Source organism: Chiloscyllium plagiosum, unplaced genomic scaffold (assembly GCF_037043375.1).
Source record: "Chiloscyllium plagiosum isolate Xiang-an unplaced genomic scaffold, Cpla_swu_hap1 HiC_scaffold_37, whole genome shotgun sequence".
Classification (NCBI taxonomy): Eukaryota; Metazoa; Chordata; class Chondrichthyes; order Orectolobiformes; family Hemiscylliidae; genus Chiloscyllium; species Chiloscyllium plagiosum.
The window spans coordinates 996,435-1,023,068 of NW_028270175.1; the positions used below are offsets into that span (position 1 = coordinate 996,435).

Consider the following 26,634-nt stretch of genomic DNA (forward strand, 5'->3'; position numbering starts at 1 on the left):
CACTCACTCTCTCGGGGCACCCCCCCCCCACCCTGCCAGGCCAACGTTAACAGCTGTGCACCCACTCCCATATCCCATAATACCCATCTCTCCCTCACTCCAGAAGGGAAACTTGCCACGTTGGTGGGGAGGAGTGGGGGGAGCGGGGGTGCAGAAAGGGTCCAGGGGGTTGGTGGCTGCCCGACATTCTCCTCCCTCAGCCCCTTACGTGGAGAGGGTCCTGACTCTACCCACCCTGAGGGGCTGACTGACCATGCCGAGGCCCCTGGACTGGTCTGGGAGGCTGCCCTTGCCTTACTGCACTGGCAGCCCCTGAGTGAAGGCTGTGTCCCTTGCCCTGACGGAGTCCTGCTGCCAACCGTGACAAGCTTCCTGGCTTTGTGCCTGTACTAACCAGCCGAGCAACACAGCAATACTGTCAGCCTGGTGTCTCTGACTGAGGGCCAAGACACTAAACAGCAAGGTAAGGCAGGGATGCAGTGAGCATCGGGATAGGGTCTGAGTGAGTGAGGACTCTGACAGGGAATGAGGATCCCGGAGATGCAGCCTGGGGCAGGCCCTGAGCTGGTGTGGGGGTGTCCCTGGGCACACAGTGTCCTTGCTGCACGGTTACACTGAGAGTTACTGGGGTAGTATTGAAGAGCAGAGTGTCCTGTAAGTGGATCAGAGATGGGCCCTGAGGGTTCATGGAGGCTGGCACATGTTTGTAGGCATTGGTGGTGGGTGGTTGGTTGGTGCCCATGGAGTGTGTTTGCAGATGTTGGTGACCTGTATCCAACATGATGGCTGATTGAGCCAGCAGCTGAGGTGACCAAGTATCCGGTCTGAGCTCCATGACTGGAATTTTCAGCATCTAGTTTGTTCATGAGCAGGTGGTACAATAGGAAGTTGCATATTAATGAGGCAACATGTGCAGTTAATGATGCCCCTGCTGCTCAGTGAGGATCTTGACACCAGGAACATAGCTAAAGATGCGTCAGGTTGACTCTTTCCCGGGATAGAACTCGCTAGACCTCCCCTGTGATTCTGCCACATTTCTCCCAAACCCCACGTCATTCAGGCCCTATAGGATTTTGTCCATCAGTGTGCAATGTGCTGCTGTCCTGAGGATGTAGAAAGGCTCAGAATCCATTTCACAGCGAGCTAAAACTCCCAACAACCCTTTACCCCTCTGTGGGGTGGCATCTTCTGCCAAGCATCAAAATGGTGTTGCAATGGAAAAAGTTTGGAAAATGCTGATTTAATTGAATAATTCAAAGGGCTTAAAGTTTTGAAGTCCTTGAAAAAATCATTCGAAGCATGGCAATAGTGAGAAGGTAATTTCAACTCTTTGAGGATGAAGTAAGAGCAGAGCTAACCTGTGAGCTCTGCACAAACCATGTGGACAGTCATTACCAGAGGGTGGATCAGACTATGATTTCAAGTGCTGCATTGCTGAATCGTTTTAGCATTCATTCATGGGCTGTGGGTATCCCTGTCTCAGCCAAAGTGTGAATGGTTTGATAGGCTATTTTAGAGAGAAGTTAAGGGTCAACCATATTGCTGTGGGTCTGGAGTTCAGTTCCTCACACCAGTCTATGTTCCCTGTTCATACAAACACATGAAAGATGGCACTCAACCACAAGTGGCTCTCATTGACTGTGGGAATGGGCTTTAGTTTGAATCTGTGCCTTCAGAACAGGAATTTATTGAAACAATATAATATGTACCAACAGAATCCAGCTCCTTTACCTTATCTAATATTACAGGTGGCTCGGTGGTTAGCACTGCTGCCTCACAGCGCCAGGAACCCGGGTTCAATTCCTGCCTCAGGCAACTGCCTGTGTGGAGTTTGCACATTCTCCCCGTGTCTGCGTGGATTTCGTCCGGGTGCTCCGGTTTCCTCCCACAGTCCAAAGATGTGCAGATTAAGTGAATTGGCCATGCTAAATTGCCCGTAGTGTTAGGTAGATTGGTAGGGGTAAATGTAGGGGAATGGGTCTGGGTGGGTTGCTGTTCGGAGGGTCAGTGTGGGCTTGTTGGGCCAAAGGGCCTGTTTCCACACTGTAGGGAATCTAATCATAATTACTCTGCCATTTTAACTATGAGCTAATATCAGCAAAAAAGAATGAAATTGAATATTTGATTTTGATAAACCCAGCTTTGAAACAAATTGTGACAAATATGTAAATGTCAAAACCATAAAAAACACAAGTTTAGAGCTATTTTATTGTCAGCAAAATGAAAACCAATTAGCTAGCTTTGGAGTTAATGGTGAATTAAAGAATTCTAGACATGATTTCATAAGGAGAATTCTATAAAAACTCAATCTTTCATCTTATTTCAATAAGTGCTGTGTGTTCTAAGTTATTGAAATGTAAAATCTTTATAGGATGATGAAAACATTCAGAATGCTGTGTTAACTTATGTTTGCCATATGTGCTTTGAATGCAACTTCAAGTTATAAAACCCATTTAAATGCCACAGGGGAGTGGAATGAATTGGCAACCTCTATCAAGATGTCAGTATAGGAATGATTGGTTAAATGGCCTTCTCCTGTGCCACTCCATACTGTGATTCTACAAATTCCATGCAAACCAATTTTCTTACTCTTCTTTGCTTAAAATATATTCAGTCATTCTGCACATTTTAACATGGAATAAAACTATGAAGAAGTTAACAGATGAATAATCTTAACTACATATGAAATAATACACAGCTTTATGATTGTTTGATGGTCCTGATAATCCAGCTACGAAACCTTGCCACAGCTGTGTATACCCCAGGAAACCTTCCATCGCCGCACAGCTTGCCCCAAGACACTATGCCATATACTCTGCCCTTGCAAATCAGCGGGCCACCTGAATCTCCCTGAGAAAAAAAATCAAAATTGCAAATCAGTTAATGGCAGTAATGTAGGAAAGTCTTCACAAAATAACTATAGTTACACCCTCTTTTAATAACACAAACCATTTCCATTGTAAGCACAACTTAATCAATACTAAGTGCAATAGCAAATGCATTTTTGTTGCTCTAAATAATTTTTACAGTACATCGATGAATCAGATTTACTGTTTACTTATTCCAAGTCCATAGATTTTGACATTTGAATCCAATAGAATGAAAAACAGAAATGGATTATGATTTGAAAGGTTAAAGTCTAAACTGCACCTAACCCAACAAAACAACTCTTCACAGAATGTTAACTTAAACATATCATATTTCTATCAGAGAAATCACAGAGCTTAGCTTCAGGGATTAATTGGCTGCTATTCTATCTCACAGTCAATGAAATAATGAAAGAGGAGGGCAATTTTATGATATCAAGTATTTGTTTCACTGCATATGCTTAAAAGCATCATCTGCAGATCAAAACTAGCATAACATTGAGAAATATCAATCTTGTGTTTTGAATTTAATGAACATTGGACGTTAATCTTTTATGGATGCAAATGTGGAAAATAAATTACTATTTCTATAATGATGCAGGGTGGGGGAACAAGCTTTTAAACTGTGTTTTCATTGGCTGAAACCTAAGGCTGTTAACTAACCAATCTAAAACTAAGGATGCAAGTGCTTGATGTTTATGTCGTGAGTAAATCTTTGCTGCAGTTTATCATCCTCATGTCTAGTTCATTGGCTCTCCTTTATTATGTGTCTTATACTGAAAGCTAGTAAGTAATTAGCGATGGCTCCAGAGTAATGTCAAGCCTCAGCAATTAGATGCATCGACAACATGTTACAATGAAAATTCCTAATCAAATATCAAAAAATGTTATAAAATCCTTCATCAACTTTATTGAAACAAAATACTAATCTCTGTTCCCCTGGCTGAGGCTGTGAGTGGGTCAAACAAGTTAGGAAGCTATCAGGCAAAATATGGCCTTGATTCAGTTGGCTCTCCTTGTTCAAGAAAATCACAATATTGCCACAATTTTCCAACCAAACTGGAAAATAGAATGGAGGGAGGAATTCATAAAAATCACAATCACCAGAGTGAATTGTTGGAGCAACGGCTGACTATTGCCCACGTTCTGATGGACTTCATCCTAGCATCTGAAGAAAAATGGCTCGTGAGATTATTGGATGAGGTAAAAACAATGACTGCAGATGCTGGAAACCAGATTCTGGATTAGTGATGCTGGAAGAGCACAGCAGTTCAGACAGCATCTAAGGAGCAGCGAAATCGACATTTCGGGCAAAAGCCCTTCATCAGGAATAAAAGCACAATCCACCCTCCCATCCTGGCACTTTCCCCTGCCATCGCAGGAACTGTAAAACCTGCGCCCACACCTCCTCCCTTACCTCTATCCAAGGCCCTAAAGGAGCCTTCCATATCCATCAAAGTTTTACTTGCATGTCCACTAATATCATTTATTGTATCCGTTGCTCCCGCTGCGGTCTCCTCTACATTGGGGAGACAGGGTGCCTCCTAGCAGAGCACTTTAGGGAACATCTCCGGGACACCCGCACCAATCAAACACACCGCCCCGTGGCCCAACATTTCAACTCCCCCTTCCACTCTGCCGAGGACATGGAGGTCCTGGGCCTCCTTCACCGCCGCTCCCTCACCACCAGACGCCTGGAGGAAGAACGCCTCATCTTCTGCCTTGGAACACTTCAACCCCAGGGCATCAATGTGGACTTCAACAGTTTCCTCATTTCCCCTTCCCCCACCTCACCCTAGTTCCAAACTTCCAGCTCAGCACTGTCCCCATAACTTGTCCAGACTTGTCCTACCTGCCTATCTCCTTTTCCACCTATTCACTCCACCCTCTCCTCCTGACCTATCACCTTCATCCCCTCCCCCACTCACCCATTGTACTCTATGCTACTTTCTCCCCACCCCCACCCTCCTCTAGATTATTGGATGAGTCAGCTTTGATTTTCTAAAGCCTCCTTGATTCAGGGATGGCCCCATTAGATCAGAAGATAGCAAATGTAATTCCTTTGCTCTAAAAGGAAGGGAGACCGAAACTGCCGGCTAGTTAGTTAACATATATCCAATTCAGTATTAAAAGTTATTATTAAATAAATTACAGTAGAACACTTGGATAAGTTCAAAGTGATCAGGTAGAATCAACATGATTTTGTGAAAAGAAAATCATGTTTGACCAACCTATTGGAGTCTTTTGAGGAGGTATTAATACTATAGGTTAAGGGGAACCAGGGGACATCATACAGCCAAAGAGTCAAAGCTTCTTAGCTTTCCAGAAGGCTTTTGTAAAGGTTATTGCAGAAAATAAAAGCTCACGATGCAGGGTGTAGCATATTGACATGGATAGAAAACTGGCTTGCTAACAGCCATCTCTTGTTGGAAAGATGTAACAAGTGGTGTGCCATAGCAGTGAGAAAATGTGTCATTGTCGATTTTGGCCAGAAGAATACAAAAGAAGTATATTATCTAAATGGTGAGAGATTTCAGAGCTCTGAGATGCAGAGGGATCTAGGTGTCCTAGTGTATGGATCACAAAATGTTAGTGAGTAGGTGCAGCAAGTAACTGGGAAAGCTAAAAGAATATGATCACAATGTGAGGAAATCAAATAGTAGGCAAGTTATTTTTCAATAATACAATGAGACTGCATCTGGGGTACTGTATGTAGGATTGATCACCTTTTTTAAAAAAGGACAGAAACACACTGGTAGGAAAACAGAGAAGGTTTACTGGGATAATACCGAAAAAGAGAGGATGTCCTATGAGGAAAAGGTGGTCAGGCTGGGGTTGTATTCATTGGAGGTTAGAAGTGTAAGAGGTGACTTTAATGAAACATAAGAGCTGCGAAAGTATCATGACAGGGTAGATGTGAAGAGGATGTTTCCCCTTCTCTGAGAAACCAGAATTAGGAATCACCATTTAAAGACAGATGAATGATGGGTTTTTTTCCTCTGAGGATCATGATTCTTTGGAATGTTATTCCTGAAAAGGTGATGAAAGCAGAGTCCTTGAATATTCTTAACAGGGATAGGCAGAAATGTGGATTTGAGGTTACAGTCAGAGCAGTTGTAATCTTATTGAATGTGATGAAGGCTCAAGGGGCTGAATGTCCTCCTCCTGCTCTGAATCAATATGTTCAAATGTAACCATGAGTGAACCAACTTGATATTAATAGGCCATGAGTAAATCTACTGTTAATGCCAACTCAGAAACTTAAGACTTTGATGTCCATTGATGGACAGCTTTCTGCCAGTGTATAGTTTTATTGTGAATGAATACTTTCATCACTTTGGGTCTGGGCTGGGTTCAAATCCGTGTCTCTCAGCTGGTGGATTATTGTTCTGACGCACTATATCACTCAGCTATGTCCATGTACCAATCTTAATTTAGAAAACACTCAACTTTGTCAGGCTTATGGTCTTACATTGATTACAGTTCACAGTAGAAGGTACGAATATTCTACATTTTAACCATGCCTTAATGTTGGGTGAAGCATCAGTACCTGGCACGAATCTTTTCCTCCAATTGTGAATCCAGCACAGATCATGTTTGTGGTGATGTTTCCATTGTAAGAGTCTGTGTGATTACACTTTGCATTAGATACAATGGGCACTTGAACTGCCCTCAAAATCCTTGGAATGAACTTTCCACTTGCGCTGACAAAGCCCCACCCAGACACTCGGCATAATGTGTCTGCAGTTAATGATGATTTTTGGCGAGGCAGAGGTACAATCCCAACAAAATAGTTCAGATTTGCAGGTCGTGAAAGCTGTTTAAGAGACATTTAAGAGACATCAGTCAGAAAGAAACATCAAAGCCCAGAATATTTTAATTCTAAGTAACTTTAATATAATCCAGTCTGTCTACATAAAGGACATGACATTTCAGAAATGATGGAACTAACTCAAAAACCAATAGCTGTATAAGGACATACAATATCGTGATTATTGCTAGAATGTGTGAAGGCATTCAAGTAACCCACAACTGAAGAAGAGCTTATGCCCGAAACGTCGATTCTCCTGTTCCTTGGATGCTGCCTGACCTGCTGTGCTTTTCCAGCAACACATTTTCAGCTCACAACTCAATAATGGTCCAGTGTAATTGAACCATCACCAGTTTCTGGATTTCTCACTTGTCAACTGATGCTTTTGTTCTTGTTTTTGCTCCATGTGCTCCAGTGGGAGCAGGGATAGAGATCCACATGGACCCGCTCCGTTTCGGAACTTTTCACCAAGACGCACTCTGCATCTAGAAGCTGAGCCAGGAAGGGTCATCAAGATATTGTCCGTAGAGGTAACATCATTGCCAAGCTCTATCCAATCTCCACATTATCCAGGACTGATAACTGATCTATAGAACTTACTCAACAAACCATTGAGGGAGCTCAATGAATAAATGTTAACGTCACAACCTACCAATCTAAAATCAACCTTAGACAGTTTTTAATAACTGGCAGCTGCACAGAAGAGTCAGATGTGGCGAGCAAATCTTTCCCCTGTGCTTTCCCAATACACCACACCACAATTTACAACAAAACAAACAACATTATTAGCTTTCATCAGGATTGACAAAAGGTCACAGACCTGCTTTTTACCTCCATAGTTGCTGCCTGACCTGCTGAGGATTTCCAGCATTTCCTGTTTCTATTTCCAATTTCCAGCATCTGCAGTATTTTGCTTTTGCATTATTAGAACTTGATTAGGGTGCTATCCAGATTAAAATACCTCCTGGCTCCTTCTCCAAACAATGAAAATTTTCCAAGCCCTCGTTCATGGGAGAGCTACCTAGCATCTCCCAGATTATTTGGATGTTTTAATTCGAGAATGCGGAAAAAAACACCATCTTTAATGAGCCAGGTAAGCTGTGTCTGACACAAGTGTTAATGTATTGGCCCTCCAGGTGGCAGCTTGCATAATCATTCAACCAGAGGTTTTTATTTAATTACTGTCATTCTTTTGTCTGATTTCTTGGACCACCAGCCAAAGAGCTATTATATTCATATTTGTCAAACAGTGTCCTCTTTTTGGCTGCCTTAAGGTAAATAGCTACCATCGTCTCAAAACGGTGCCATCCAGGGAGGTGGTTGCATACATTGTGAGGAGCACCTCTAAAGAAGAAGTAACAGCCGGTTAGTAAAAGTATACTTTATGGGTTTTTTAAAAAAGTTTTAATTGGAAAATCTAATGTAGCAACTCCTTGCAAACTCCTATGTGTCTTATATATTCTTCAAGGGAGGACTTTCAGGTCCAGATTAATAACCAATGTAGATTTATTCAAAAAGAAAATAAACACATTGTGGATGCATCATGTGAGTGTTCAGATTTTCATTCGATGGTGTTCAAGTGACATTATTCATTTTACTGTTAAAGAGTAAAGTCTACAACAAATGACTACATTGTTAAGTCACGGAAAAAACTGCATTGGAACAAAGAGATGCTCCTGGTTTCTCCTTCAGCCCTGGTTTTGGGAGTTGTCACTGACTGCCAAAAGGAGAGATTTACAGATATGGTAATGTTCTTTTAAGTTGAACAACAAAACCAAGGTTGTACAGAAAATCAGGAGAAAAACTTTCTGAAAAGGTTATTTTATTGGGGAGAATGTGTTATGTAGCTTCAGGGATTGATTACAGTGTAAGTAGGTCAATAGAACTGGATACCCATCCCTTCATTTTTGCTAGTTATGGTGGCAGTTTTGCAAGCCCAGTTTCGATATAAATTAAATGATTGTTTAGGTTTGTGTTCAAACCCATTTATCCAACTAAAAAAGGAATTGAGGAATCCTTCATGGGAAACTAGATTTGTAGACAAGTGAACAATATGCACAATTAAGGAAAAAGAAATTAGTATTGATTTTGACATTAGTATTTATTGTTCTGGCAGATACATAATTACAAGTAAGAAGTTATATCTTTGAAAAGTTCTTGGTATTGCAGGAAGAGGTGAAGATACTTCAGCGTTTACTATTTACCGAGGCTCAATACTTACTGATATCTAGGGTTAACATTTACCTTAATCAACATGATGTCTGAATCTTTTCTCTTTGAGTCATATTGAGGATGGGGTATGATCTTTGATGGACGAAACAGTTGTTCAGTACCTTCATATCTAGTTAATGAGTGGTCCCCTGCTACGATTTGTATTGATTCAGCACCACTGTAATGAAGCAGGAATACACAGTTCAGAGGTTGTGCATCAATGTGTTCTCCTTTATTATGTTAAATGGAATAGTTTATATTCAGAATGCCACTAACCCATAATTGCAGTGTGCAGCAGTCAAAACCCACCTCCGGTGGATCAGGGACCCCCCACAGTAATGGGTTCCTCCTGGTCTCCTCAGAGAAACCTGGTATTTGATGGAATGAGGTAACACTGAATAACCACCAACAATCCGCGACCAGCCTTGGGAAAAATTAAAATAAACAATCAAGTTTTATCATTTTATTCTAGCAGGGCCCAAGCAGATATGTTTAATCCACCAATCCCATTACAATCGGACATTGCCAGCTATAAGATGAACGTTTATGTTATGTATTATTCTTTCAGAAGTTTAATTTCTTTGATTGGACATGTTTTGCTGTAAAAAATAAATAATAATTGGGCTGTTAGTGTAGGTGACAACCTTCACAGCTCTCTTGAGTTGATAAGACACGTCCTAAGTTTCAGAAAATAAAATGACACAAAAAATTCAGGTTAATAGCTTCTGCTTTCAAAGCAATCCCAATTGAAGATAGAAAGTAAACAGCAATCAAGTCTCAGACATGACTTAAAGTCAGGAAAGTTCAAAGTTAATGTGCAAGCACTTACCAAATGCTCCAGGCAGTTTTGGGAAGAACAGCAACAAGATATAAATATGGGAGACATTCATTTTTATGGATATAGAAGGATCAAACTCCCACCAGCAGAGTAAAACTGAGCTCACTGACTGGGAAAAGCAAAGAAATGTTAGCTTAGTAAGTGTTCTTTTATTCTGAGTTTCCCCCGGCAGGTTCCTTTGTAACACTAGATATTGTAATTGGGTTTAAATGGGAATCTGTAAAACTGCAATCAAGCATTAACAACATGTATCAGATTTAACTGTAATTCTCTGCTTGAGGTGAAATAAATAATGTTTTGAATCACTTCAGCGTAGTAAACGCTGCTTCATTTTGGCCACAACCTGTCTATTTCAGCATGTTAAATGTTTAAAGTAATCTTTCATGCTTCTAAACTTTGCTAGATAAGAATATCTACTGTTGAAAGAATGGCTTTGCTTACAGGAAAAATGCAAACTTTCACAGAGTCATTCAGTACAGAAACAGACCCTTCAGTCCAACTCATCCATGCCAATCAGACATCCCAATCCGACCTAGTTCTATTTGCCAGCATTTGACTGTTTCAATTGGCTCAAAAGGGTATCAATCGAAGGTTAAAAAGTGTTTTGCTTTTGAGCTATATTTGTCTGATATTACTGAATAAATCAAGTTTAAGAACTTTCCTGTGGTGCTAGAAAACAGATGCTTTTTAGCAAGTTCATTTAAAAATAAATCAGTGGCAGATTTCACAATTTCCTGCTGTTCACATTCAACAATGAATCCCACTTCTCAACTAATGTGGCCCAGAAAATTACACAACCCAGGAAATAGTCCATTTGAGCTAATGCCAGAAATCACTATGGCTACAAGCTTCCCCAGTTGTAATGCAAATTTAGTTTATTTTAAGCTGATCAGTTATTACTAAGTTCAGGAAAGTAGGATACAACAGCACAAAAAAGGTCATCTTTGCAAACTGAAATTTGGGAGAAATGCACTCTTTGCAAAATGTTGACTTGATGCAGGAAGTTATGATCAGACCAATTGAGGTCAAGGTGCAGAAGGTGCCCAATTCAACTTTGAGAATAACAAATGAGCTGATATTTTAACGAATATGCTCATAGTTACCACGGGAATTTAGTCTCACAAATGAGTTGGACTGCATCTATGTATGAGAGAGCAAATCAGGGAAAGAGAGAGAGAGAGAAAAGCACTGATATCAGCAGCCAAATTAGGTCTCAAGATCTCAAGGTAGATTGTAAGTGAAGTGTCTTGTTTAGTGAATATTGCCATTAGTAAAGACCAGTCAATGCACAGCCAGTTTGAGGAAGTGCCTGAGTTCGACAATTGAGGATAATCCTGGTTTGACCCTCTGTGTTGGTTAACAAGAGTTTAACATTCAGGGCATCTGCACTACATTTGATCCAATGTTAATGTTTCAACAGACAGATGGTCAGTGCTGAGGGAGCACCTCACTGTCAGAGGGTCAGTGCTGAGGGAGTGCCGCACTGTCAGAGGGTCAGTGCTGAGGGAGCACTGCACTGTCAGAGGGTCAGTGCTGAGGGAGCACTGCACTGTCAGAGGGTCAGTGCTGAGGGAGTGCCACACTGTCAGAGGGTCAGTGCTGAGGGAGTGCCACGTTGTTGGAGGGTCAATACTGAAGGAACACAGCACTGTCGGAGGGTCAGTGCTGAGGGAGTGCTGCACTGTTTGAGATGTCATCTTATATATGAAATGTAAAGATCTATCAGCCACAAAGCCCTTCCAAAATTTAACCTTCTGACTTAGAAAGAGTGTAAAGCTCCTGAAAAGAGCGCTTTGGTTGTGAATTATAAAAAATGATGCCTCTATAATTTTGGGCTATTGACTTACTGCTATCATTACAGGGTAAAGGTAAACCTCAGGGATGATCAAATCATCTCACAAATTGATCAAATTTAAACTGATTAGTAAACTTTTCATCAGTCTCTTGTATTATACAGAAACAAATAATGTGTATGAGCATAATATTTCAACATTTTGTCTAAGCTGTTTTCCAATTTAATCTTTCATGTAACAGAATATCACTATTAATTCCCCTTTCACAGAGAATGACCTTTACAGCACCTTTGGCTATTTTTAACCTATTTTCTTTAATATTCTCTCTCCTTTCCTGAGGGCAGTGAGTTATACTGAGATACAGCTCTCTGAAGTGCAGTGAATCTCTGTCACCTCGGTCACAAAGAGCAAAGAAAATTACAGCACAGGAACAGGCCCTTCGGCCCTCCAAGCCTGCACTACCCAGATTCTCTTCCTAAACCTGTCACCTATTTTCTAAAGATCTGTATCCCTCTGCTCCCTGCCCATCTGTCGAGATACATCTTAAATGACGCTACTGTGCCTGCCTCCACTGGCAACGCATTACAGGCACCCACCACCTTCTGCGTAAAGAACTTTCAATGTTTGTTTCCCTGAAACTTGTCCCCTCTCACCTTGAACTTACGACCCCTAGTAATTGAGTCCCCACTCTGGGGGAAAAAGCTTCTTGCTATCCACCTTGTCTATAACTCTCATGATTTTGGAGGCCTCAATCAGGTCTCCCCCCCCCCCCCCACCCCCAACCTTCATCTTTCTAATGTAAATAATCCTAATCTATTCAACCTCTCTTCATAACTAGTGCCCTCCACCTCAGGCAACATCCTGATGAGCCTCCTTTGCACCCTCTCCAAAGCATCCACATCCTTTTGGTAATGTGGTGACCAGAACTGGATGCAGTATTCCAAATATGGCCGAGGCAATGTCTTATTCAACTGTACATGACCTGCCACCTCTTGTACTCAATACCCCGTCCGATGAAGGAAAGCATGCCGTATGCCTTCTTGACCACTCTACTGACCTGCATTGCCACCTTCAGGGAACAATGGACCTGAACACCCAGATCTCTCTGTACATCAATTCTCCCCATGGCTTTTCCATTTACTGTATAGTTCACTCTAGATTGGATCTTCCAAAATGCATCAGCTCGCATTTGCCCAAATTGAACTCCACCTGCCATATCTCTGCCCAACTCTCCAATCTATCCATATTCTGCTGCATTCTCTGACAGTCCCTTCACTATCTGCTACTCCACCAATCTGTGTCATCTGCAAACTTGCTACTCAGACCACCTATGTCTTCCTACAGATCATTTATGTATATCACAAACAACAATGGTCCCAGCACGGATCACTGTGGAATGCCACTGGTCACAGTTCCCCATTTGGAGAAATCCCCTTCCACAATTACTCTCTGTCTCCCATTGCCCAGCCAATTCTTTATCCACTTAGCTAGTATACCCTGGACCCCATGCGACTTCACTTTCTCCATCAGCCTCCATCAACCTTATCAAATGCCTTACTGAAGTCCATGTATATGACATCTACAGCCCTTCCCTCATCAATAAACTTTGTCACTTCTTCAAAGAATTCTATTAAGTTGCCAAGACATAACCTTCCCTTCATAAAACCATGTTCCCTATCACTGATAAGCCTATTTTCTTCCAAATGAGAATAGATACTATCTCAAAAATTGCTAATGGATCTTATTCCTTGGTATCTTCTCCAGCAGCTTCCCTGCCACTGATGTCAGGCTCACACATCTATAATTGCCTGGATTATCCCTGCTACCCTTTTTAAACAAGGGGACAACATTAGCAATGCTCCAGTCCTCCAGGATCTCACCCATGTTTAAGGATGCAGCAAAGATATCTATTAAGGCCCCAGTTATTTCTTCTCTTGCTTCCCTCAGTAACCTGGGATAGATTCCATCTGGGCCTGGGGACTTGTCCACCTTAATGCCTTTTAGAATACCGGACACTTCCTCCCTCTTTATGCCAAACATCTCTCCCTAACCTCAACATTGGCCATGTCCCTCTCCTCTGTGAATACCGATGCAAAGTATTTGTTCAGAATCTCACACATAACTTCCTTCCTTTGTCCTTGAGTCGGCCAACCTTTTCTCTAGTTACCCTTCTGCACCTTACATATGAATAAAAGGTTTTGAGATTTTCATTAACCCAGTTTGCTAAAGGTATCTCATGATCCCTTTTATCCCTCTTAATTCCTTGTTTCAGATTGGTCCTCCATTCCCAATATTCTTCCAAAGCTTCATCTGTCTTCAGTTGCCTAGACCTTATGTACTCTTACTTTCTCCTCTTAGCTATTCTCACAACTTCACCTGTCATCCATGGTTCCCTAATCTTGCCATTTCTATCCATCATTTTCACAGGAGCATGTCTCTCCTGCACTCTCATCAATCTTCTCTTTAAAAGCCTCTCACACATCAAATGTGGATTTACCTTCAAACAGCTGTATCCAATCTACGTTCCCCAGCTCCTGCCGAATATTGGTATAGTTGGCCTTCCCCCAATTTCGCACTCTTCCTTTAGAACCACTCTTGTCTATGTCCATGAGTATTCTAATACCTTTGAAATTGTATTCACTATTTCCAAAGTAATCCCCTACTGAAACTTCAACCACCTGGCCGGACTCATTCCCCAACACCAGATCCAGTATGGCCCCTTCCCGAGTTGGACAATTTTCATGCTGCTCCAGAAAACCCTCCTGGATGCTCCTTACAAATTCTGCTCCTTCTATATCTCGAACACTAAGTGAATCCCAGTCAATGTTGGGAAAATTAAAATCCCCCATCACCTGTTACCCCTACATCTTTCCATAATCTGTTCATATATTTGTGCCTGTATCTCACACTCGCTGTTGGGAAGCCCATAGTAAGCCCCAACATTGTCATTGCACCCTTCCTATTTCTGAGCTGTGATCATATTGCCTCAACCAAGTCTCAGTAATAGCAATAACATCATACTCCCAGGTACTAATCCAAGCCCTAAGTTAATCTGCCTTACCTACTACACTTCTCGCATTAAAACAAATGCACCTCAAACCACCAGTCCCTCTGCATTCATCCTCCACTTCCTACCTACTCTTCTCCTTACTCATGCTGACTTCATTATCTAGTTCCTTACAGGCTTTAGTTACTATATCCTTACTGTCCACTAACTTCCTCATTTGATTCACATCCCCCTGCCACATTAGTTTAAACCCTCCCCAACAGCGTTAACAAAAGCACCCTTAGGACATTGGTTCCGGTCTGGCCCAGGTGTAGATCATCCAATTTGTAACAGTCCCACCTCCCCCAGAACTGGTCCCAATGTCCCAAAGATCTGAACCCCTTCCTCCTGCATCATCTCTCAAGCCACGCATTCATCCTGCATATTCTTTCATTTCTACTGTGACTAGCACATGGCACTAGTAGCAATCCTGAGATTACTACCTTTGAGACCTTATTTTTTAACTTGGCTCCTAACTCCCTAAATTCTGCTTGTAGCGCATCATCCCATTTTTTACCTATATCATTGGTGCCTATATGCACCACGACAACTGGCTGTTGACATTCTTATGCCTGAGACTGGGCAGTGAGTGTCAGTGAGATAGTGTACTCACAAAGGGCTCACCAGACAGCAACCAACAGGAAAAGCCGTGGCTGACTGTCGACCCCTCCCTAGCTCAGGGCTATTGGAGACAAATGTAGCTCATTGATATTTTTGTCGCTTTATTGTCTAGTGATTGTTGGTAACCGCAGCTGCCAATGGCCAGGGAAGATTCATGTTCACAGCAATTTGCCGGCTGATCTAAAATGTGCAGTCAGGTCAGAATTATGACAAGTGGCTGGCAATGGCCTAGATTCTGTAACCAGGCAGTTAAAGTAACTTTGTCAAAAGACAACTCATTTGACTAATCCTCTCCTGCTCTTGCATAGTTGCATAACTTGCTGAGAAACCAGTCTTATTTTGTGTGTTCATCAACGTTTCTCTCTTTCCAAAACTTGACCCTTTTTTTTTTCAAAAAGTAATCAACCTGTATTCTTCTGGGGTGCTGTGGTTAATGACAATCAAATATGATTAATGAAAGAGGTCAAGATAATGATACACTGTGATGACATTTTATTCAGCCTTGTCAGTGAAATAATTAAATTTTGTACTAAAATATATCTTAGTTTCTGGGTTAGAAATGTAGAAACTGATGTATTGCTATATTTGAACCGATAAACATTGGCCATGTTGTCAGACTTCCAGTCAAATCTCCACTGAGTTTGAAATTCCTTCATGCATTTTTAATTCTTCAGGTTTTTGCTGTGTGTTATGGTTGAAATTGTCTTGTAAATCAAAATCTCAAGCAACAATAATTTGTTACAGTAAAAATTATGCATTTGTCACTGTTTTGCAGCTTTATTACAGATGCAATCTGCTCTGTGGCTTATTTTTCCAGAAATAATAAAATGGAGTTGGATTTCTCCCTTAACACTTGGTGATAAAAGACGTAACTCTAGAATTAGTTCAGAAAATTCTATATGTACGAAGAACCAATTGTACTCTTTTTGCCCTCAGGCATGCTCATGAGAATATCTACAATAGGATTACTTTGGTAATGCTTCAGTGTAATATTACAGGCATATATAATGAAAAGAATTATGGAACTTGTCAGTTTTAGTTTAAACTAACAAATAAAGCAGATCAAAGGGTGAAGATTGTGGGGTTATATGTTATTCATCCTTTCCTGAAGGTATGTATAGCTCATAACAAACATAAAAGTCATCGAATGTTTTTTAAAATCTAAAATTTGTTGGCATAAAGGTTAATTTAATATAATTTAATAATACACTAATATGTCTGCTCACAGAAAAGAAATTTAATGTAAGCCAAATCTGATTTGTTATTCATTTCCAATTTGTTTTCTCAGGAATGGTGGGATCTTACTGGGTACTTAATATTCAGAAATTAAATGACTCTTATGTTTCTTGTTGGATAGAAAGTGAAGATTTTAAAATTGTTTGGGGATGTAGAGGGATTTTATTTTTATTTAATGTTTCATGAATCCATTGTTATTTAATGTACCATTTTTTTCTCTCCCCTCCCCTCAGGAAGGTGGTACTGTTTCGCTGCTGGACAGGTTTGTGGGCACTCTGTAACCTTCTGAACTTTTTCCAAGGTACAGCTGTCCACATGTCTCTCAGTGAGTTAGGCAAATTATTCCATCATGTGGGGAAGATACCTACATTCCCAGTAAAAACTACTGTGTAGAGAACAGCCAACTGGAAAACTTCTATTCTCTTTCCCCCATCTTATTCCAATTAAAATAATTCTGCTGCCTCACCAACCTTACCTTAAACAACAACTGATTGGTCTGTATGACTCAACTCACCTCAGGGGAAACTCAGTTAGCTATTGGTGAATCTAGTTGAGTTTTAGCTAATAAGCTAAACGTGTGAGCAACTAAATGTTTCTGTTTTGTGTGTGTCACAGATATTACAGAATGGCAACCCTTCTATATCTGAAGCTGTTGGTGTTATTGAGCATTGCACAAGGTAAGGTGAGAGTCAGCTCATGAAAGTTATGATATGAATAACACTTTGGACTTAGTAAAAACTATAGAGTAAAACTCATAATGGGTTTCATAAAAATTGAATGGTTTTGCCTTTTGCAACTGAATTCATTGAAATTGTATTTTACTTCAATGATTGTTTCCCCATTTGATCTTTGAAATGAAAATTTTATTTTATATACAATAATATTTCAGGGATTAGAATTTTAGAGGCAGACAGATCTAGTAAATTCTGTGAAGAATTCTTTAAGCTCAGAATGTAAATTTGGGAAGGTGACCTTGATGCAGCAGTTCCAAAAATGCATGTGTTTGCAGGAGAGTGCCTGGAAGAACCTCTGACATATTAAAGGATAAAATGCTTATAATGTTGGAGTAATGACAAGATGGGTAAACCCATTAAGGCAATTAGTTTGGCTTGAAATTCTAAACAGAAGATTCAAAGTATTAGCTCAGAAGAATCAGGAGTTGAGTTCAGAAGCAAGTTTTAGTTTTCAGGAGCAGCAAGATTTTCAGTCAGGACACGTCACTTCAGAAGTGTTTCTGGTTTGATGAGCTTCAAGCGACAGAGTTTTGATAGAAATTGTCAAGTTGCTAGGACTGAGAAAGTTAAGGCCATCAGGATTGTGACAGTTTCATGCCAATGGATTCGGAAAGGAATCATAAAATCAAAGTTTCAACAGCCAAGCGAAAGAGACTGGAAAACCTAAGTTAAATAAAGATGTAAAAGCTGAGCTAGAAGTAATATTTCTCTGGGATTGAGTCTCTGCAATAGATGTTGGGGAAATAGGTTGAAATTTTCTATTGATGTTTGTGTTAAGATCTTTCTAGCTGCAGAAGTCACTGTCATGCATGGACTGTGGAGGTCCATGAATGGAAAAAAGAATTTGAGGGACTATTGCTAACCACGAAAGTAACCAAATGCAATAATTACAGTCACAGAGTCGAGAGTCAGTACAAATATAATCTATCAAGCCAGATTTCATTCCTCTTTGTGATTTGTCCAGTATTTGTTGGGACCAGAAAAAACCTTCCTTTTAAAGGTGCTGGTGCCTATCAGAACATGTATCTGAGAGCAACATGCCAGATTCCCCTCCTCCCCAACTGCCCATTCTTCATCTACTTACAACTCAGTAATAAAGTTGTGCAAGGTAAAAACAATGACTGCAGATGCTGGAAACCAGATTCTGGATCAATGGTGCTGGAAGAGCACAGCAATTCAGGCAGCATCGAGGAGCTTCAGCAAAATCGACATTTCGGGCAAAAGCCCTTCATCAGGAATAAAGCAAATTGACTGAGGTTGGTGGGTTGCATTGTTTCCATTCCAGTTCACTCCCACACTGATCATGGCATCTTTATGTTTGTTACGTTGGTGAAATCATCAATGATATAGGACTCAGACAGTGTCAGCATCAGTGAACATTCTTTTAAAAAGTCACTTCTTTGTGAAAAACAAACTTCCTCAAATAAAGGTGCAAAAATGATTCACAAATAGTTTTGGATAAGGCAAGTGCATGTAGCCACTCCCTAAAAAATTAACATACTCGCAGGTGTATAAGTGTGAGGAGAATTTTTTTTAAAATGAGAAATCTGCAAAGTTCTAATTTAAAATTGTGTGGCCAAATAATATTTAAACTGGTGAAAAAAAGAGATGTCATGGGATTGTCCAAAATTTTGTTTTGATTCCAAAGTTATTCTGTGCACACACTGGCTGCTGGCACAGGGATGTATCTGGCTGAATTCCCTTTGCTATAGATGGTGGAGTAGATTCCAAGGAATCCTTTCCAGGAATCCTCCATGACTGGCTAAAATGACTCACTGCTGGTTTTGCACAAGGAGTTACAAAGAAAGAAAGTGGGTCTTGCTCTCAGGCAGGTCTCAAATATTCCCAAAAAAACTGCAATTGGCTTATTCCTCCCATAATTGGGCCATGTGTCTGTCTCTGAGAGTTCTCCAGATTGTATGACTCCATCCGAGCTCCCTGTTCCTTACAGATGCAACAATGTTGAGGGTATAAGGGGAGAGTTGGCTGTGCTGGATTGGAGATATATTGAAATATTTGATGATAGTCAGGCAATAATTAGCATTTTAAGAACAACAACAAGATCCACAACAAATGTACATTCCTCTAAAGCCCAGACAGACAAAGGGAAAGATGAATTAACTGCTGTTCAGAAAAAAGTTGAAGATTGTATTAGATCAAAGGAATTATCTTCTAAGGATACCAGAAATAGGAGGATTTGGAGCAAATTAGAACCCAGCAAAAGCTGACCATAAAACTTATGAAGAAAGAGAAATGAGAATATTATTTCAAAGGGAAAAGATTAGCAAGAACAATGTGTATCCATTACATATCGGAGCAGGAGAGCTCAGACTGGAGAAGCTCATAGAAGAAGGTACAGAAAAGCTCCTAGAAAAACTAAAGAGGAGAGATGAGGAAACTGATGAAGTCAACATTGATGCTGTGCGTTTGGAGGATCCCAAAGTGGAAGATGAGGTGTTCTTCCTCCAGGCATTGGATGGTTAGGATTTGGCAGTGGAGGAGGCCCAAGACTTGCATGTCCTTAACAGAGTAGGAGGGGGAGTTGAAATGGTCAACCACAGGGCGGTGGGGTTGATTGGTGCGTGTGTCCCTGAACCGCTCCGTCAGTTGCCATCCTGTCTCCCCAATGTAGAGCCGACTACATTGAGAGCAACGAAAATAATAGATGAGGTGTTTGGATGTGCAGGAAAATCTCTGCTGGAGGGGGAAGGATCCTATGGGGCCTTGGATCGGAGGTGATGGTGGGAAATGTGGATGCAGGTTTTACACCTCTTGTGGTGACAGGGGAAGGTATCAGGGTTGGAGAGTGGGTTGGTGAGGGAATCACAAAGGGAATGGTCTCTGCAGAATGTAGATGGGGTGAGGTGGGAAATATAACTCTGGTGGTGAGGTCTGACTGTAGGTGGCAGAAATGGCAGAGGATCATGTATTGTATCCAGAGGTTGGTGGGATGGAACATGAGCACCAGGAGGTTCAATTCTTGCTGCGGTTGGAGGAGTGGGGTTTAAGGGCGGAGTTGCGGGACGTAGCGGAGATGCACTGGAGGGCATCATCGACCACGTGCGAAGGGACCTAGTGGTCCCTGAGAAAGGAGGCCATCTGGCATATTCTGGAGTGGAATTGCTCCTCCTGGGAGCAGATGCAGCACAGTTGGAGGAATTGGGTGTAAAGGATAGCGTTTTTACTGGAGGGGGATAGGAGAAGGTGGAGTCCAGGTAGCTGTGAGAGTCGGTGGGTTTGAAATAGACGTCTGCGTTGAGTCAGTTGCCAGAGGGAATCCTGAGGGACAGGATGTACATGTAATTGGAAAGACAAGGACTGATTAAGGATAGTCAGCATGGCTTTGTGCGTGGGAAATCACGTCTCACAAACTTGATTGAGTTTTTTGAAGAAGTAACAAAGAAGATTGATGAGGGCAGAGCAGTAGATGTGATCTATAGGGACTTCAGTAAGGCATTCGACAAGGTTCCCCATGGGAGACTGATTAGCAAGGTTAGATCTCATGGAATACAGGGAGAACTAGCCATTTGGATACAAAACTGGCTCAAAGATAGAAGACAGAGGGTGGTGGTGGAGGATTGTTTTTCAGACTGGAGGCCTGTGACCAGTGGAGTGCCACAAGGATTGGTGCTGGGTCCTCTACTTTTTGTCATTTACATAAATGATTTGGATATGAGCATAAGAGGTACAGTTAGTAAGTTTGCAGATGACACCAAAATTGGAGGTAGGAGAAAGTGAGGACTGCAAATGCTGGAGACCAGAGTTGAAAAGTGTGGTGCTGGAAAAATACAGCAGACCAGGCAGCATCTGAGGAGCAGGAGAGTTGATGTTTTGGGCATAAGCCCTTCTTCAGGAATCTTCAGGATTCCTGAAGAAGGACTTATGCCCGAAACGTCGATTCTCCTGCTCCTCGGATGCTGCCTGGCTTGCTGTGTTTTTCCAGCACCACACCCCAAAATTGGAGGTGTAGTGGACAGCGAAGAGGGTTACCTCAGAATACAACAGGATCTTGACCAGATGGGCCATTGAGCAGAGAAGTGGCAGATGGAGTTTAATTCAGACAAATGCGAGATGTTGCATTTTGGGAAAGCAAATCTTAGCAGGACCTGCACACTTAATGGTAAGTTCCTCGGGAGTGTTGCTGAACTAAGAGACCTTGGAGTGCAGGTTCGTAGCTCCTTGAAAGTGGAGTTGCAGGATAGTGAAGAAGGTGTTTGGAATGCTTTTTTTTATTGGTCAGAGTATTGAGTAGAGGAGTTGGGAGGTCATGTTGCGGCTGTACAGGACATTGGTTAGGCCACTGTTGGAATATTTCATGCAATTCTGGTCTCCTTCCTATCGGAAAGATGTTGTGAAACTTGAAACGATTCAGAAAAGATTTACAAGGATGTTGCCAGGGTTGGAAGATTTGAGCTATAGGGAGAGGCTGAATAGGCTGGGGCTGTTTTCCCTGGAGCATCAGAGGCTGAGGGGTGACCTTATAGAGATTTACAAAATTATGAGGAGCATGGATAGGGTAAGTAGGCAAAGTCTTTTCCCTGGGGTTGAAGAGTCCAGAACAAGAGGGCATAGGTTTAGGGTGAGAGGGGAAAGATATAAAAGAGACCTAAGGGGCAATTTGTTCACACAGAGGGTGGTACGTGTATGGAATGAGCTGCCAGAGGAAGTGGTGCAGGCTGGTACAATTGCAACATTTAAGAGACATTTGGATGGGTATATGAATAGGAAGGGTTTGGAGGGATATGGGCCGAGTGCTAGCAGGTGGGACTAGATTGGGTTGGGATATCTGGTCGGCATGGATGGGTGGGACCGAAGGGTCTGTTTCCATGCTGTACATCTCTATGACTCTATAACTGGAGGTGGAAAGGTCCAGGAAGGAGAGGGTGATGTCTGAGATGGGTTCAGGTGAACTTGAGGTCAGGGTGGAAAGTGCTAGCGAAGTTGAGGAACTGTTCAACCTCCTCGTGGGAGCACGAGGTCGAGCCAAGACAGTCATTGATGTAGCGGAGGAAAAGGTAGGGAATGGTGCCAGCATAAGTGCGGAAGATGGACTGTTCCATGTACCTGACAAAGAGGCAGGGATAGCTGGGACCCATATGGGTGCCCATGGCTACCCCTTTGGTCTGAAGGAAGTGGGAGGATTGGAAGGATTTATCAGGCTAGTGTAATTCAGTTTCTGGTTAATGATAACCTCTAGGATATTGATGGAGGAGAGGAGGTGCGAATTCACTTATAGTGATGACATTGAATGCTACGGGGTGATGGTTAGAAAATGTAACAAAATTAAAGTGAGTGCTGGCCCTGTGAGTGTGAAGTAACAGGTGGAAGATGGTGGCATTTACCCTTAAAGGGAGTAGATTATCGACCATCTTGCTGCAGTAATGATCTGCCTGGCTCTATTGGTTTGGTCACCTTTGGCAATCACCAGGAAATGGACTGTCTTCCTCTCCATCGTCTTGTCCACCAGCATCTCCAATCTCAATTCTGGAAGTGCAGAACCAACTCATCTTTTCTCTGAGACATGTTTATGATTGAGGACCACAGTGTGAGGGTCACTCCTGTTTCCAGCATCTCCAACTCTTTCATCACAAGATTCAATAAGAAACACATTCAATGTCTTGCTCACAAAATTAATGAGGAGAACAGCAGAAGATAGTGTGAGGAAATTCATCCAGGCCATGGGAGACCACCAGACTCTTACTGCAAATGCGGAAATTCTTCCCCTGAGAGTTGGAAAGGGAAGTGGACTCTCTTTCAGAGAGTCAGTACAAACATAATGGCTGTAAACGTCTATATTCCATCACTTGCTGCTGCTGTAGATTACAATGGAGCTTCCACTGGTTGGATATCCAGATTTTCCAGATGTGCTGAGGGTTACACAAATTAGGCTGTTGAAGACAGCCAGTTTCCTGGGAGTTGATTTGTATTGTGATGCTGAAAAGAACATTATTAGAATAATGAAGCTTCTTAACCATCAACAGGAGCCTCATGACCACAACACTTATCTTCTACAACTCTTTCCACACACAACTTCATAAAGTTTCAAGTGTCACATTAAATTTCTCAAAACACTGTGTAGAAACTGAGGCAGTATTTTATATTGACCACAAAAAAATTCATGGACAGAAAATGGAGATGTGAGAGTCAACACTTGCCGTCACTTTGTATCCGTTAAAAGTCACATTTTTAATTACAACAGGCAGGAAAGGCACTTCTGCTATTTTTTGGTGATTTGTTTAAATTTTTTTATCATCTTTGTTGAGACCTATTCTGTGTTGTTTAAATTTGAATGCAGTTTCACTGATCAGAATAAGATGAAAAATTGTCAATCTTCACTAATGACCTTTTCTTAAATGGTGAACATACTGATGGGGCTTCCTTTTTTATATATCCAAAAGTGCTCTTGCACACAACTGATTTTGTTTTATTCTTCCATCACCTGTAGTATTTTAGAAGAAAATAGAAGAATCATAAAATCCCTTCAGTATGGAAGCAGGCTATTCAGCCCATTGAGTGCTCCAAACAGCATTCCAACCAGACTTACCTCTTTACCCTATCCCTGTAACCCTGCATTTCCCATAGCTAACCCAGCTACCCTGCACATCCCTGGACACTATGGGTAATTTAGCATGGCCAACCTGCACACCTTTGGACTGTGGGAGGAAACTGGAGCACCCGGAGGAAACCCACACAGACACGAGGAGAATGGGCAAACTCCGCACAGATAGTCACCCAAGAGTGGAATTAAACCCACGTCCCTGGTGCTGTGAGGCAGCAGGTGCTAACCATTGAAGGAGACATAGGGAGATGAGAGGGGGATAAATCATAATGGAGTTGGAGGGAACGGCCTTCCAATTTTATTTCTTTTATTAACATATTTTTTTCCTAATCAACCTGTTCAGAGATGTTATTACACAGCTTCGGAGCAGGTGGGACTTGCACTTTGGTCTCTCAGTCCAGGCGAAGGGATATATCATACCACCCCAAATGGGTTAGTTTTCAGATTTCGATCACAAACGTATTATGTGAATTGCACCCTTCATCAGTCATTCATTAATGTTACAATTCAGCAAATGTTAATAAAACTGACAGAAAAGTTGTCAGCAGAATGGGTGTAGCAACAAAAGTAATTTAACTAGCCAATTAAATCCCCCACAAAAAACTCAAACCCATAATATTTTAGTCTTTTAATTGACAGTAAATAACAGAATGGAGGCTCAGGATCTAAACCGCAGCTGAGTGGAAATGAGGAAATTAACCTAATTATCTAACCAGCAATTAAATTTTGCTTTCACTCCAATTTGTTTCAGTTTTTCTATCAATTTTCAAAACAGTATTGAGTCAGTCATCCTCACTGGATGTTCAAGTCAGGTGACACAGTCCAAACTGACTCTGAGGACTGGGCCATAGTGCAGCCTTGCCCTGTCTCCCAGTGTACCTCATATCCCCTCCTCACTGCTCAGTGACCACTCCCCTTGTTCTGTGCCCTTTCTCTATTTCTCCAGTGTTCTTCCTGTTAATATTCTCCGTTGTCACTGACTGTCCACCAGTCATCCTGTGGAATCCAGAGTTGTTTATTTCCTCTATCTGCACATTCCCTCTGCCCTCTCTCTATCTACTTTGACAGAAATCACACAAAACCAGGTTAAAGTGCTACCGGTTTATTTGAAACTGCAAGGTTTCAGAGCCCCCGCTCCTTCATCAGGCAGCCAGTGAGAGAGAATACACTGGACACAGAATTTATAAGTAAAAGATCAAAGGGTCTTGATCTTTGTGAATGTATTGAACAAACTTAGATGGTTATTAAGTCTTTAATCAGTTAGAATGGAGGTACAAGTTTTGATCGATTAATCTGTAAATCCCAGAAATTCTTTCAATTCACTGCCCCAAGGTAACTTCAGATTTTATCAGAATAAAGTAGTGCCAGAAGACTGGAGGATAGCAAATGTGGTTCCCTTGTTCAAGAAGGGGAGTAGGGATAACCCTAGTAACTATAGGCCGGTGAGTCTCACTTCTGTTGTGGGCAAAGTCTTAGAGAGAATTGTAAGGGATAGGATTTATGAACATCTGGATAGGAATAATGTGATCAAGGATAGTCAGCATGGTTTTGTGAAGGGCAGGTCGTGCCTCACAAACCTTATTGAATTCTTTGAGAAGGTGACTAAGGAGGTGGACGAGGGGAAAGCGGTAGATGTGGTGTATGTGGATTTTAGTAAGGTGTTTGATAAGGTTCCCCATGGTAGACTACTGCAAAAAATACGGAGATATGGCATTGAGGGTGAGTTGGAGATTTGGATTAGGAGTTGGCTGGCTGGAAGAAGACAGAGGGTAGTAGTTGATGGCAAAGGTTCATCTTGGAGTGCCGTTACTAGCGGTGTTCCGCAAGGATCTGTTTTGGGACCATTGCTGTTTGTCATTTTTATAAATGACCTGGAGGAGGGGTTAGAAGGTTGGGTGAGTAAGTTTGCGGATGATACAAAAGTCGGAGGAGTTGTAGACAGTGAGGAAGGATGTGGCAGGTTACAGCGGGATATAGATAAGCTGCAGAACTGGGCAGAAAGGTGGCAAATGGAGTTCAATGTAGCTAAGTGTGAGGTGATTCACTTTGGTAAGAGTAATAAAAAGATGGGGTACTGGGCTAATGGTCGGATACTTGGTAGTGTGGATGAGCAGAGGGATCTTGGTGTCTATGTACACAGATCTTTGAAAGTTGCCACCCAGGTAAATAGTGCGGTGAAGAAGGCATATGGCGTACTGGCTTTTATTGGTAGAGGAACTGAGTTCCGGAGTACTGAGGTCATGTTGCAGTTGTATAAAACTCTGGTGCGGCCGCATCTGGAGTATAGTGTGCAGTTTTGGTCGCCATATTATAGGAAGGATGTGGAGACACTGGAACGGGTGCAGAGGAGGTTTACCAGGATGTTGCCTGGTATGGTAGAAAGATCGTATGAGGAAAGGCTGAGGCACTTGGGGTTGTTTTCATTGGAGAAAAGAAGGTTTAGGGGTGACTTGATAGAGGTGTACAAGATGATTAGGGGTTTAGATAGGGTCGACAGTGAGAATCTTTTTCCAGGTATGGAGTCAGCTATTACAAGGGGGCATAGCTTTAAATTAAGGGGTGGTATGTATAGGACAGATGTTAGGGGTAGGTTCTTTACTCAGCGAGTCGTGAGTTCATGGAATGCCCTGCCAGTAGCAGTGGTGGACTCTCCCTCATTATGGGCATTTAAGCGGGCATTGGATAGGCATATGGAGGATAGTGGGCTAGTGTAGGTTAGGTGGGCTTGGATCGGCGCAACATCGAGGGCCGAAGGGCCTGTACTGCGCTGTATTCTTCTATGTTCTATGTTCTATGTTCTAAAGGTGATACCTCAGGTTAGACAATGCCTTTTAGGTGTCAGGCCATATTTCAAACTGGATTCAGACGGGTTTTATTTCCAAAGTAGGAATTTATAAAATGCCGCATTGACTGACTGT

General features: G+C 41.8%; 2 protein-coding genes across 3 annotated transcripts in view; one reads left to right on the plus strand and one right to left on the minus strand.

The window, feature by feature from the left end:
- Window positions 1-2,190: 2,190 nt before the first annotated feature.
- Window positions 2,191-9,826, minus strand: LOC122540481 (trypsin). The gene is made up of 5 exons (XM_043676353.2): window positions 9,719-9,826; window positions 9,166-9,313; window positions 8,923-9,067; window positions 6,418-6,684; window positions 2,191-2,850 (listed from the first exon to the last, which is right to left on the minus strand). Exons 1-5 carry the CDS (start codon window positions 9,777-9,779, stop codon window positions 2,701-2,703), a joined length of 771 nt encoding a protein of 256 aa, XP_043532288.1. The 5' UTR covers window positions 9,780-9,826; the 3' UTR covers window positions 2,191-2,700.
- Window positions 7,985-26,634, plus strand: part of LOC122540482 (trypsin-like) — a 32,374-nt gene continuing 13,724 nt past the window's right edge. The window contains exons 1-2 of one of the 2 annotated variants that reach the window (XM_087980190.1): window positions 7,985-8,043; window positions 17,039-17,100. In XM_087980190.1, coding sequence (XP_087836316.1) covers window positions 17,049-17,100 — 52 coding nt within the window. In that variant the 5' untranslated portion in view covers window positions 7,985-8,043; window positions 17,039-17,048. Of the gene's footprint in view, window positions 8,044-16,244; window positions 16,299-17,038; window positions 17,101-26,634 lie in introns of those variants that run through there. The other variant, XM_087980189.1, reaches the window with a different exon arrangement.

Excerpts from the sequence above, each read along its gene's own strand:
- LOC122540481 (XM_043676353.2), bottom strand. The coding sequence starts at position 9,779 with ATGAATGTCTCCCATATTTATATCTTGTTGCTGTTCTTCCCAAAACTG. Across the intron at positions 9,068-9,165 it reads GCTGCACACTGCAATTATGG|TGGTGCTGAATCAATACAAA; the intron begins GTTAGTGGCATT and ends GCTTCATTACAG. Across the intron at positions 2,851-6,417 it reads GAGGAAAAGATTCGTGCCAG|GGAGATTCAGGTGGCCCGCT; the intron begins GTACTGATGCTT and ends TTTTTTTCTCAG.